Source organism: Cariama cristata, unplaced genomic scaffold (assembly GCF_000690535.1).
Source record: "Cariama cristata isolate BGI_N322 unplaced genomic scaffold, ASM69053v1 scaffold32848, whole genome shotgun sequence".
Classification (NCBI taxonomy): Eukaryota; Metazoa; Chordata; class Aves; order Cariamiformes; family Cariamidae; genus Cariama; species Cariama cristata.
The window spans coordinates 46,633-61,298 of record NW_009632331.1 but is presented as its reverse complement, the minus strand read 5'-3'; the positions used below and the strand labels follow the sequence as shown (position 1 = coordinate 61,298).

The 14,666-nt window shown below is 39.1% G+C and overlaps 1 protein-coding gene across 1 annotated transcript in view; it reads left to right on the top strand.

The window, feature by feature from the left end:
• Positions 1 to 4,451: 4,451 nt before the first annotated feature.
• LOC104166402 (chromosome unknown open reading frame, human C15orf27) overlaps positions 4,452 to 14,666 on the top strand; it is a gene marked incomplete at its 3' end in the record, with an annotated part of 43,364 nt that continues 33,149 nt past the window's right edge. Inside the window, exons 1-2 of the mRNA XM_009706305.1 lie at positions 4,452 to 4,465; positions 6,666 to 6,854. Of these exons, the coding sequence (XP_009704607.1) occupies positions 4,452 to 4,465; positions 6,666 to 6,854 (203 nt within the window). The remainder of the gene's footprint in view (positions 4,466 to 6,665; positions 6,855 to 14,666) is intronic.

Sequence of the window (14,666 nt, the reverse complement as noted above, 5' to 3'; positions counted from 1 at the left end):
GGGAGGTGAGTGGGGGGGGGGGGGACGGACACACAACCCTAAACTGTATTCCTACTCTTCATTGCCAGTTGGGCCCACTACACTGTGGCATGTGGACTCTGCTTAAACCAATGCTAAAAGTCATGGTTTTCATGCACAAGTGCAGTACAGGGTTTTGGGTTTTTGTTTGGTTTTTTTTTTACGTTACCCTTGGGGTTTGGTTTTGGTTTGTTTTTTCTTTTAGCTTAGAATACACGTACACACACATGCTATACTTTAGCATATGTTTTCCAAACTGTGTTCTATGCTCTGTTTAAGTCGTTAAGACTGTAAAGTCGTTTAAGCTGGACTTTATTTCCTTGTTAGCAAGCTACAGCCAAGGTGTGGTGACTGACAGTAGAAGGCTGATCTAAACATTAACAAATTAACTGGGGCAGGATGTGTGCTGGGCAAGGGCAGCAGCAGGAACCTTTGCTCAACTGTAGCGCATGACCCCGCTTTTCAACCTGCATGGTTCTGAGCATAACTGGTGAACTGTGAGGCAGTTGCTTGCCAGTGCCCCCACAGAGGAGGGGGTGAAAGAAATTGTAACCAAGCGAAGGGTACCTTGGAAAAGCCTTGAGGAAGACTGGCATGTGTGATACTTGTGGAAAGAGCAGAGGGAAGCTGAAGGACTTGGAAGGCAAGTACAGCGCTTTTTAAGCACAAGGTCTTGCCTTGGAAAGAGCTCAGTGAACTGGGTGCGACTTCCTTCACCTGCTGCAGAGGGGTGAAGAGCTGAGTCAGCTTTGCTGAGATTTGAACTGTGATCCCACACATTTTAAGCTGGGCTGCTAGTCCACAAACTTGACGCTACACAGAAAACCAGATGCAGAAATATGTTTCCTATCAGATTACACTGTCCTCTTGGTACATACAAGACAGTATGTCAGTCATTTAGTCTAGGTCCTGGTTTTTTATATCACTTCACAGCTTGCACTAGAAACTTTTTGGGACAATTATTCCCTTTCTGTCATATCTCCTTTTTAAACTAATTCTGTTTAACTTGGGAAACTGTGCTCCTTCTACATCCATCTCGCCTTGAAAACACACTGCAGAACAAACAGAATTGCTGAACTCTCACAAAATGGGCATTGCTCATACTCACATGGCAACTCAGCATGTACTGTGTGCTATCTGGTCTCAGTTCCAAGAAGTGAGAGGTAAAAAAAGCAAACCCTGGAACAGTTAACTAATTCCCTTGGATGAGACCATGAGAGATGAAGCCGCCTTTTGTCTACCGAATATTGAATGGGATAGGTGTGGAGAGGGCTGTATGGAAAAATCTCTACTTGGGTAGTGTATGGAATACCCGAAGGTTGCCCTCTGCCCCCTGCCCGTCTCTGTTGGTAGGGAGGAAACCCACATCATTACTCTTTGTCTGCACTATATCCTATAGGAATGCGAGCAGGAGATAAGTACAGAAGAATAAAATCTCCCTGCTGTTCCTTGTTGCATTTAAACATCACTCAGTTGCTCAGAAATTTCCTGTGGAAGTTAGAAGTTTGGTTTTTTTAATGAATTTTTGAACGTAACAGATAAATGAGGTGGAGTGGATGGAAAGAGTAAGTTTCTGCAAAATATCAGTTTATGTTAAGATATTTCTGTTGCTTGTATAAAGCCTAGAAAGAAGCACGAATCATAGTAATCCATTTAGGATATAGAGATATACAACCTATTACGTCCATTTTGAAGGTTTCGGTTGTGCTGCCCTCTTATTGTACATGTTAACTACTTGTATTAGTTGATATAATGAATTAAAAAGACATTAGTCATCTGCACCAGAAGTTACTCACTTTTTGCCACTTTTTCTCGGGAAGGCTCCACTGAGTCCTTTGGAGACTTGACTCCCTCTATCTCCTTTCACGTCTCTTTCCACGTTACTTGTCTCGCCTTTGTGAGCACCTTGTGTCATGGTAACCATCCCTTCAGCTAAGGCAAGTTGGACTCTGCTCCCTGTGGAGCCATCAGAGCTATCGGACGAGCTCGCTGCCTGGCTGCAAGTTTCTCCTTCAGTCCTGGTGGTGAGCAAACTTTATCTGTAAAGCTGCCAACGCCAGTAGGAGGGAACAGGTCTGGCTTAGTGGTGTTGCTGCTGGTCAGATCTGGTTAAACTGTAAAACAACATTCTGTATGAATGTGAACATATTTCTAGCTTTAGGAAAAAAAAGAGACTGAGTCTGTGTTCTGGAGGGACAAATAGTTCATGTTCATGTCCTATATGAAAGAACTGCAGTGGTGCTGGCCCCGCTGTTACGACTTAAATTCCCTCAAACTCTTGAGATTAACCTAAAAAAGAAGAACTTTTAAAAATCTAAATGTACATTTTTTTTATCATTGTTTTGTTTTCTAAACCCCCTTTGGGAGGGAGATTGTGATTATTAGCACTGTGCTATCTCCTAAATAAATGGTGAGGTTTTTTTACTATGTTAAGAAATTTCCATATCTACATCTCTCTGTCCTCTGAGGCCAATTTCCATCAATTTTATTCCCATTTCCTAAATCAGCTGTATCCCCATTTACCTTTTATTTCCCAGGCCTGCAAATGCAGTTATAGCAGGATTCTCAATTTCTTCATCTCGCAAGACAGTTGCACAGTACCTCATGCCCGTACCATTTTCTCAGGCTGAGTGCTTAGAACAATTGGTTTGGGTAAAACTTTTCATTTAAAATTGGGTTTTTTGGAAAAGTGTCATAAAGTGTCAACCTAAAATGAGATGTTAGGGAGCTAACATCGCAAAACAAGGCTGATATTTATATTTTAGTTTTGTTGTGTTGGTAGGTGTAACAATTGCTATCATAAAGCTGTCATGGGTACAGATTCACCAAATCCCTTCAATGTGTGATTTAAACATGCATAATTTTAGGCAAATGTTATAGTATTTTGATACCTTAGGGATGTAATTAATAAATAAAATGATTCAAGGACTAAAAAGGCAGACTGATATTGAATGGATGTTGAATCAAGTCTCTGCTGTATCAGGGAAGGTTTATCTGAAAAATGTTTGCTTCTTGCTTTGACTTCAGAAGTATTACAAGGTTATAGATAAATGGAGTGTGTGTTTTTCTAAACTTTACTTTTCTTTATGTGAATAATTAAATTGCCTTTGACTGACTTACCTACCTGAGGAGGGTGATCACAGTGTAGACCCTTTCTTTTTGCATACCCAGGCACATTAGCTGGAAAGTCTGAGAATGCATTGACTACATTTTACGTTATTATACGGTTACAAGACATGAAATAGAGCCTTGGAAATGGCTCTACAGAAGATGTAAGTTCAATTTTATTATTTAGTATCAAGTGATTGTTAAGGGTCATACTGTTGCTGTGTTTATATGTCTCTACTGTAAATATTTGACTGATACTAACAATTCAGCCTGTAAGTGACTCTAGTATAAAGTTTAGAATAAGAAGCATTTTTCATTGTCATGAAATTTTTTTTGGTGTTCTTGTCAGTAATATTCTAATTTGCCAATGACTATTTCTGTTTAATGACAATAAGAGTATGCTTTTATGTTACTTTTTAAACTTATTTAGCATATAATCATGGCAGTAGCTTTACGAAGTATCTCTTGATATCTTTTGCTAAGAATTTTTGTTTCTTATACGGTATTCTCCAGTTCATATTTTTTCAGCTACCAAAACCTGTGTATCAGTAGGTTTCATTCTCACGAGCTTATCCGCTTCCATTCTGGTTGCCATGCATCGGTCCAGGTACAACATAAATGGAGATTTTTGCCACAAGCAAGTGTGTCGCCTTTTCCAAATGTGTTAGTGGGTTTTGTTGATCAAAATATGATCTTGATTGACAGCAAATCTAGAATGTTTGACAACATGAATTAATTATTGGAAGAGACTTTCTAAAGTAGCAAAGGGAGTTAGGAACACAGTTCAAATTGGAAAATGGAGAACAAAACCCCAAACTTTGTTGACAAAACTGATGCTGATCTCTATAAAGTATATTAAATTGTAACCACAAAAAAAAAAAGTTGGTTGCCTTCCAATAGAAGTTGCACTCCTGAAACCATGAGTTTTCTTTGAAAATCCACTTCCTCCTCTGATCTTGGTTATCTTTCTCAACAATCCAGTGGTTTAAAGCAAGACCTGTTCTTTTGTGGAAGTATATATGTGAACAGGTGTCTATGTGTATAAGTAAATGCACTGTAACTTTACAGCTTCCATAATATGGAAGAATTAACCTGGAATAAAACCACTTTGAAAAGGAATCATGGCGGAAAATAAAATTATTAAGCAAACTTACAACATGACAGCAAGTGTCAATGGAGCCCTTTGGAGTTCTTTTAGCTGCATTTTAGATAACTTTGTTTTGCTTCTCACAGAGACCTAATCTTGGAAGGCTAGAACTTCTGCGCAGAGCAGCTGGAATTAGTTAAATACTGGAACTGCTGCTGATTTGGTTGCATCCTCCAACATGACCAATCCTCAGTAAGTACCATGTGAGGATAGTTATAACCTGTTTTAAGTAGGAGGGAACAGATTGCTGCTACCTGTAGGAGAATGATATTGTGACATCAAGAGGGTTCTGTTGGTATTACTGGAAGGAAAAGTTGGTGTTTTGAGAAGGAGTGGTAGGATTTGATCACACTCTTTAGAGTATGAATTAGCAGAAAAAAGATGAATGCTGTAAGCATGTCTCATGTGTTACTAATAGCCAGTGGCTGAAAGCTAGTATGTCATATTATTTTCAGATCCATTTGCCTATTTTCTTTCCTGCCACCAAACCTGTCCCAAAGCTGTTTGCCAACACTAGTCTGTTGGTTGGTTTGTTTTTCTTTTCAGTCAAAACAGAAAATGTCTGTCATTTAGTCTGCATAAGAATACAGAAGGTCAATACTGTTGGGAGAGGGAAGGCTGTACCAACCCATTTCCTTTTTCCTTTACAATACTGAAAATTGGATCATTGTATGCTTTTTCATGCAAAACTGAACCATCTTGGACTTGTAAAGGTAAATGTCCACAGGATGGCACTAAAGGTGAAAATCAAAGAAAGAAAATTCTTGCTAAAATTAGCTCCTCCCTCTGGGCTTCTGATTTCAGATTGTTTACAGAGGTATAAATTTCTGTTGGAAAGGAAAGAATCTCATTACTTTCCATTATTAGTTATACAAAGAATAAAATAAAATAAGCCTTTAGGTTATTCAAATAGTAATTCCTTTTACCTCTGCTTTCTGCCATAGTATGACACAGTTGCAGCCTTTCCCTGCCAAATGCTTGAGATATAACAGCATTTTCCGAATTTTAAAATTACTTTCTTGTGTAATGCTGGCAGCAGTTAACTCCTTTTAATATAGGAATAATGTTTTCTGCCTGAAAGGATTAGTCTAACGGTGAGGCTCTGACCAATAGCATCTTTCTCTCTCTTTCACATAGAATTTTAGTTCCTTCACCCACATCCTTAGACTTACAAGATATATGAGTTAAGAACTCTTCTAAATTATTCTTTTTTCTTTTTTTCCTTTTTTTTTTTAAAAAAAATGAACTGTTAATCAGGTTGCTTGAATAGCTGGAAGATTTTAATAATCTTCTTTAAAACAGAATCACCAATGTGACTTTTGCAGTCAAATGAAAGAGGGAAGTTGGGTGCTAAGCACTTTTTAACTATATCCCTAAGGAAAAAGAGTATCTTCACACCAACTTTTGAAAACCTCTGGCAAGTAGCCCGAGATTTCTTCAGAAGTTAACAGGCTCCGCTGGATGAAAGCTAGAGAAGTTTGTTTGCGCCTACTCTGAATCAAATGGAGCAAGCAGCTTTCACCGAGTACTGCAAAGCCCCTGCTGGGGCTTGACATGCAAGCTCTCTCCTACAATGAAGTCGTCCTTTGCATGCACTAGATAATACACTAACTGATAAAGTTTGAGTTTCTGGATAAGTAGTATCTTGTTATAAATGTGGAAGACATACATAGCCAGACTCTGGATTTACCTGCATGGAGTTCCCATTAATGTTAGTGGGGTGGTAGAAGAATACATGTAGTTAAGATAATCTTTATAAGGAGTCCATAATTCTTCTGAACCATTCTCCTTTCAGAATTATTTTGAAGTAACTTGTAACAGAATGATCCTTTCTAGTTGAGTGAAACAGTCGCCATCCATCAAAACTATTTGAATATTGACCCACAGCGGAAGAGGGGTCAAACTGCATCTGTTAATTAGCAGTTTATTCGTGTATAATGATTAATAAGCTTAGCTATTCATTACTCACTGATCTAACTTAGAAAGCAATGAGTTTTTAGTTGGCATAGTTACATACCTTCTTTCTGTTTTGCACAAATATTTTGCTTTTGGGTTCCTGCATTTTTTCCCTGTTTGTTTGTTTATAACACGTCCATTTATATTTAGTGCTTTTGAAGCGGATTCAGCAGAGTGAAATGCCATTCTTTGTGAGATTTCTGTTGATTGCAGTGGGATCTATGAAAGACAAGTTTGGAGAGATTTGGTCTGTCCCCTCAATAAGGACACCTTCCTCAATGACCTTGCAAAACCTTATAAGTTGCTGGCTTTTTAGAATTCTGTGAAGTTCTCGTCTCTAACTTATTTTTACTTGCTTATTTATTTCTTGATATTTGTTTATATGTATATGTGTGTGGAGAGAGAGGGGTTTTTATTTTGCTTTTTACATTTTCAGGCCTACAATAGAAGGTGCTGTTTCAGAAGTTGAGATAATTTCACAACAAGTGGAAGAAGAGACCAAAAGCATTGCTCCTGTACAGCTTGTTAATTTTGCTTATCGAGATCTACCTTTAGCTGCACTTGATCTGTCTGTGGCTGGATCCCAGCTTTTGTCAAATTTGGATGAGGACTACCAAAGAGAAGGGTAAGTACAAAGGACAGAATTTTGTTTCCTAGTTTTAGGTTATAGAAATTTCATGGTCTGTAAAAAAGAAAACCTTGAGCTGGAGAAGTGCATCCAGTTGTCCTCAAACTCTTTTTAAAACTATTGTCACAGAATGGAAGTACCCTTTTCTAATACAGCTATTCTGTGCTGGTTTGGGGGTCTTTATAACTTTAAGTGATTCATAGCTGCTATTTGACCACAGTCTGGAAGCCTTCTTTCAGGGAAAACTAGACCAAGCATCTAGCCTGTCAGACAAGCAGAATGGTCTGGTGAAAGCTCTTTGTGAAAGGTGTTTCAGGATGACAGAGAGTTGGCTACTGTGATTCATGTACACAGTGGTACATCTCCTGACTGAGAGACAGTGACTTAGTACTGCTGATTCCTGGACAGATTGTGTACTTCTCACAGAGTAATTTGAATTGCATAGTTTGCTTATGTGAGAACATTGTCTTTGATAATGTATATACATGTTACTCCTGTTCTCGTAGAACACTGTTCCAGTTTTATTGGAATGAAAGAACTTAATCAGCTCATAACATTTGGCCAAACATAACCCAGTGTCAGATTACATAGCATTGTTGTCTTACAGGACATTAGAAGTCATCCTTATGCCTGGTTCAGGCTTGAAATGGCTGTGGGTGGACTGCTGTACTAAATTTTTTATGAAAGATTTGGGTCAACTGGAGAGAATCCAGAGGAGGGCAGTGAGAATGATTAGAGGCTCAGAAAACTTGCCGTGAAATACTGATTGAAATAACTGTTTGTGTTTCACATAAAGAGGAGACTTTTAGGGGAGCTTATGAGAGACTTCAGTGAAGAAGAGAACAGTCTGTTATCGATCTCCATGATGCTTTGGATGGAAGATGGAAAGAGCTTGAGTAGCAGCAAAGAGTAGAATAATGAGGGTAGCGAAGTGCTGGTGTAGACTACTGGTGTGTATGGGGAGAAGGGGAATAGAGTTGCAATCACTAGATGTCTTTAAGATTGTCAGGAATGATAACACTACGGTTTAACATCCCTTGGGACAGAGATTAGGTGAGCACTTGTGCCTAGCCCCTCTTGATTCTGTGATTACTGTTCCACTCTGTGTCACACTGAAGAACTGTCGATAAGATCCATCTAAAAGCACTTCACAGTAAGTCATATAGAGCTCTCATTGATGAAGACATTAAAAGGCTTTATATAGGCCTCCATTTATTAACAGCTCAATGTGTTTTAACCTCTGAAATCAGCAGAGACCTGTTTGGTCTCTGCTCAGCAGGTATTCTGTATGGTAGTCAGGAAGCAGTATGTGGGGAAGGCTCTTGCCTTTAATTTCTTTCCAAATTGGACTTTATGAGACATCTCCAGAAAGTTGTTACTCCAAACAAGGGGAAATACATTTCAAGTAGGTTATATAAGTATGGTACAACTGTAACATAAAATACCCTGCATAGCAAAAGAGGCACTTGAAAATTAATTTGAGTATGCAGGTGTAACCCTCAGGCTATTTTGGTGCTGAGTAAATACCAGTTTAGTTCAAATATGCATTTTTATAGATTTTTATGATCTGAAAGTCTATTCTTCACTGTGCCAAAGTGCATAGATCTCTAATTGTAACCATTTGAGCAGCTTTGCAGTCTTATGCATGGAAATAGACTTGTCATTCTTTTCCTTAGCAGAGATCTCTTCCTTCACACAGACTTCTTTTGTGGCTTTATCAGTCTGAACAGAAATAAGCAGGTGCCACTCAGATGTCCCAGCTGTAGGATGGATTCTCTGAAGAAAATTCAGAGCTTTAGTTTGTATGTCTCAATGCCTTTTGGCTGAGTACGTTCAGCTGAGTCCCAGAACTGCATCTGCCTTGTAGGAATGATGGCTTCTTCCTTTCAGAAGCACTGATCACTATTGATGTCCTGTGAAACTTAGCAGAGCTGAGCTCAAGAAGCCCAGCAGCAAAAGTAAAATACTGTCCTCATACCACCTCGTGACTTGGTTGGGAATATGTCTGGATTTATGAATGTGGTGTAATTTCTTTCTCATGGCCTTGTTAGATGTGACTGGCTTCCACCTCAGTAAGAAAGAGAGTGAGTGGGTCAGATCAGTTTGGTAGAGGAACTGACAGCTACATCTCCCTCATGTATGAAGAGACTGATGTGGGAAGGGCAGCACAGGAGGTGGCAGAAAACGTCTAAGTCCCTGTAGTTTCTGCTAGCATCCATTTTCATAACTGTGAAGCTCTGTTACCCCAGGGCTGCCATACTATCATCCTCCCAGGGGGAGATACCAGGAGATACTGCTAATGCCAGAGAGTACTAAAAGGTGATATAGGACTCATCTTTCCCTCCCTGGCAGTCTGCCCTTGTCACAGAGTCCAAGTGTTACCTTCTGTATACTTTTCCCTGAGAATTTCAGGGAAGGTGTCAACCTGTATGACTTGTATATATTCTGTATGGCTCTGTTGTTCTAGATCTGCAGACAATCTTGGCAAGTTGTAGTCATTCAAACTGCAAGGCTCTGCAGGAGGAAGGTCTGGCACATTCCTGTGCTCGGAAGATGCTGGGTTGTTGTAACAAGTTGCATGTGTCCATGACCTTGTGGTTTTCAACATAATTGTCTACAATCCCTGGTTCCTGATGTAGGTTGTCACACTTCACCACTAGTAAGTCTCCATCTCCATGCACAGAGCAACAAGAGAGACATCAGACTAGAGATGAACAGGTGGGCAATAAAGGAGGCTTCTGATTTAATAGTTCAGTTGTGTGCACCCCAAGGTGTTCCTCTAACTTTCCTTCTTTAAGGCCAGAAGGTATTCAGGGTCCAAGCACAAGTGCAAGTTTAACCTGATTGCTAACTAGGGGAGCTTTTTGTTTTGTCTGAGAGAATGTTTCTTGCAATAAACCTGATATTAATAGGCAACCAGGAACAGGTGAGTCATAGCTCAGCTCTTTTTGTGTACCTGGAAACTCTCAGATGACATCAGACTATCTCCCCTTCCTATGAGAAATGAAAAAAAGAAAAGCAAAAAGAAAGGAAAATTATGGTCTGTCTTTTGTTAGAAAGATCATATGTAAATTGACATTCCCATGGCTTTAAAGATACTGGAATAAAAATTTATTTTGTGCAGTTTGATGGATCTTTGCTCTATCTATCATATCAAATGTTCAAGGCAGTCAATTCCCATCTGTCAGTGTTGTTGAAGGAATTTTGTGGACAGTTTGAGCTGGTTTTGTCAGAAACTTAGTTTACAGTGCTGATCCCTGTGCTAAGCAACAAAGAAAGGACTGCAGATTAGATGCCACATTAAGCCTGTCCCTGAAGTACACTTGTAAGTACTGAAAGGGTGATCAGGCAAGAAAAACCTTTCCACTCTCCCAGAAACCCTCAAACAAAACACAGAACGCGTTATCTTCTGATGTGGGTTGAGCAAAAATTCTTTTCCCTCTGTAGACTCCTCAAACAGGGAAAGTAGAAATATTTACATGATGGAAGTTGGTTAAGTTGGATGGAATCTGCATTGCAAATATTCTCGCTCATCATAAATCATGTGGATGGGCTGGCATTGCCGCCTTTGCACTGAAGAGGAGTAAGGTGCCTGTGGTCTCCACAGGTGGGATAGGAGGGATTCCTGCATCTGGCTTGCTTCCTAGCTGCAGTGAGGCTGATGTGCCTGGTGTTAATAGAGCTACAGGTCTTACTCTTCAGAAAAAGGAAATTTTCTGAAAAATGCCAACAATATGTAAGTAAAACATTTTGAGTTTTATGTGACTATAAAAATCTCTATATGTCTCTTCCACCCTGTGTAGCGCTGTGAAGAAATAGTAGCTTGGTTCTCAGAACCAATATGGGTGTGATGTTCATTACTTACTAGTCCCGCTGATCTGCCCTACGGGTAACTTGTTAGAATCATCCTTAGGTATTGCTGCTGTGGACTGTACTCCATGCTTAGACATTGCAGAAATGATTGAGGCATAGCCTGGAGACATGTATATAAGAAAAACTTACTCAAAAAATGTGCCTAGGATGCCAAGGAGAACACGTGGTGTATACTTTGAACGTATCTGTAACAGATTAGGTGATACTTGTGTACAAAAAGCAGCAGCAAAGTTACCAATTTTCTCTGTGTCTGTGAATTTATTGGAGAGACTGTGTCTGCATTGAACTCAGTTTACATGAAAAGAATGCATAAATGTTTCCTTAAGGAGACGAGTCACCCAGAAAGCTAAGGAGATTTTAAAACGTTAACATTCGCTTTAAGTGCCACTCTTAATTTCTTTTTTTCCAATCAAGTATTCTGTTTTCCAAAAAATACTTTGTCTTCTATTTTTGTATCAGTTGAATAAAAATGGTGGGGAGTAGTCTGAAAATTGACAACATGCAGAAAGTGCTACATGTGTGCTAACAGGGATAGGGAAAAGCTCTCCTTCCTGTATTTTCCTTACGTTCCAATTAGGAGGTATCATTCACAATAAATTATAAAAGAATTTACAGAGAGTTGCACAACAGGCTGTATTTTTGTGTGTGTGTGAATACGCAGTTAGGCAGTGAGCCTGTGTCTCAAAAAGATCTGTGTTTAATGGGGGTTGGGAAGCAACAGAGAGATACACCAACTTTAAATTATTTGTTGTATTTGTTTTAGATTGCAGCTCTTGGATTTTTATGTTAAACAAATTGGAAACATGAAGGTGCTTGCAAATACTGTGTTTTACATCAACAACTGTAAAGATTGGGAGTTCATACAGTTAATGTGACTCACCTGACATTAACTGTAAATAGTCATGCCGTTCTAATTTAATCATTTATGAGCATCTGTTCATAGCCTTAGATTTGTTTGGTCACAGCTAGAAAGTGCATTGAATAGTAGGAATATCTGAAAAAAGAAAACTATAGGAAGGGATAGAGAGAGAGAGATAAAAAGGAAGGGAAACCAGAACTGAACAGAGAGCAGAGATTTACAGAGATTAAGGAAAGAGTCATGAGCTTTTAATTTTAAATTAGTTGCAAATCTTCAGTGATGAATATATTCACCCATCCTGTGAGAAAGGGATGTCTGTTCCTTCAGTCAGTCTTCTGTAATTGCACCAAGTAGATGCCATTATTTTGGGTTTTCATATTTATATTTAATTTTTTATTTTGATCTCTTTGAGGTATTGTGTTTCTACACAGCTTAAAGATGCTTTAAAAGAACTGAAATGGACCAAGTTCTCACATTTTTTTCTTGTTTTTTGCTTTTCTTGTCTTTACCTGGCAGCACAATTAAAAAACAGTACCTTTTCAGAAAAGTTCGGTGCACCTCATGCAGATCCTGGAGCACATGATGTTGATACATGGTGAATAATGAGGTCCAAGCTCGAGATAAAGTGCAAAGGTTTTTGAGGGCAGAACTATTTCATGTAGTGAGCAAGCTCCTTGTATTTACAGAAGTGGCTTTTAATTTATTTTTAGCTACCAGCCACAGTCTGAATCCAGAAAGATGGTGCAAAATCTTAACAGCAAGATACGGTGAATGAGACCGTAGTGCTGATTTGTTCTTTGTGCAGTACTATATCACTGCTACTCTCTGTGCTCTGATCCAAAACTAAGAGCTGCACTGCAGTAGAAAATGAGCATTCAGCACAACAGAACCTCTTCAGCTGGAGAATACAGCTCTTCACTGGAGAATACATGAAGTTTTAGGCTTTGATACAGGGATGTTCAGTGATTTAGAAACTTCTTTTTCTGTACAGATCCTTTTAAGTGTTTATCTTTGTAAGTGTTGTTTTCCAGAATAGCTTGTTACTGTGTTTATCCTAGTACCTAAATCCTTTGAGTGTGTCCCTCTAATGTCTTTTATCAGTAACTCCAATTGGTAGAGGGAGCACTACTATAAGTAAAAAAAGAATTAATTTTATAGCTCAGTGATTTTCAGACTTTTTTGTTTGTAGATCTTTCTGTATTTTTCCAGAAGAACTTGCTTTTCCCAGGTACTTCTTGTGGGTAGAAGTGTAGTAGTTGTAGCCCACAGACCACTGTTTGCAAAGCTCTTTATCGCAGAGCAGAAATGATATGGGTCTAATTTATTTGGCTTGACACTGGAATTAGTTGTCTTAGTTGGAGAAGATGTGGCTCGGTGCAAAAATTGAAAGATGGATAAGCAATAGGACAAAGGAGAAATGTGGAAAAGAGGAATATTACTCTGGAAAGGGAGTCCATGAAAAGGTCGGCTAAATGCTGAGCACCAGTCTAAAGGTAAATCAGATGTTGGGATTCATTAGGAAAAGGAGTAGAGAATAAAAGAGAGGCTGTTGTTGTGACACTCTATATATCCAGGCTTTGCCCGCATCTTCAACATGAGAGTAGTTGTGGTCCCTGTCAAAAAGGATATGGTAGATATAAAAGAACTGGAAAAGATTCAAATGAAAACAGGAATCAGAGATATGATATGACTTCCATTGGAGAGTAGTATGTAAACTGGGACTCTTCAATCTGGAAAAGAGAAAGGTGACATGAGATTTGATTGAGATTACAAAATCTGTCACATAGAGAGGTTTAAATAAGGTTTGACACCCCCTCTCCTTCCAATACAGGTGCTAGGGTACATAAATAGATTAAGACCAAAAGAAACAAAAAGAGGTGGCTCTTTGCCCAAAGGGCAGTAGATGTGTGGAACTACTTTCTAAAGCATGTCTGGCTGCTAATAGCTTATCTAGCCTTAAGGGGGGATCGGACAAGTTTGTGGAAGAGAAATTCATTGAAGATTACTAAGTAGAATCTGAGAAACCGCATCTGTCTTGGGCAGTCACTAAGTTGAAAGTAGTTGGATGCTGTGAGAGTTTTAAGAGGAAGTGTTATATGTTTGCTGTGTTCTTACTCATCTTGAGGCATCTATTCATGGCCACTATTGGAGACAGGACACCAAGCCTTTGTTCTGACCTAGTATGGCTGTTCTTATGTTTCTTAAAGGTTGGTTTTGAGCATGATGTTAATATTTTACTAAAGACCTTAACATAAAAAGGAAGGGCCTAACAAGCAATTTTCTAATGAGAGGAGCAATATACCAGGTAGTCACAGGATGTCCATGACCAAACAGTGTGATACACACCTATAAAGGAGGCACACATGATTCTAGAAAGCATAGAGTACTTCAAATAGAGCTGGAAAGTGTTCATGTAATTAAATCCATTCCAAAATATTATGTACCTCTCTAGTTGTCTCTATTCACATGCAGAAGGGACTACTAGGACAGTTATAGAAACTGAGTGTCTGTTTTAGAAAAATCATGGGCTTTAATTAAATTACATGAGGGGATGCCATTGCTGTGTATAGATGCATCATGGACAAAATGCCAGCAAGGGAAAAGAACTAATCAAGCTAAGGAACAGTATTGGCACAAAAGCAAATATGTATAAACGGGCAATGTGTGTTTCAGCAGAAGACTGGGGGAACCTTTCTTGCCATTTGAGCAACAGAGTTTTGCAGTAGTCCTCCAAGAAATGTCATGGGGTTCAAAACAGTCAAAAAAAGGATGACAGTGCTCTCAGTAGTTAAACTTCTGTAGTTAAACTAAACTTTGTAGGAGAAGTCCAGGAAAGGGATGCAGAGCTCTGTTCCTTGGAGTTGCTCAGGGCCTCCAGCTCCTACCTGTAGCCTGCTGTGAGGCTCTGCTGTCTGTTTTGTCTCAGCCAGATTTTGTATCGTTACTTAGCCTTTCTGTGTTCCTGTCACTTCCTGACCATGGCCTTTCTACTCCCTCAGATAGTGATTTGGATCTCATCCATCCTTCTGTTTTCTGATCATAGCCATCTTGTGAGATACAAACACTTGCTGTTTAGC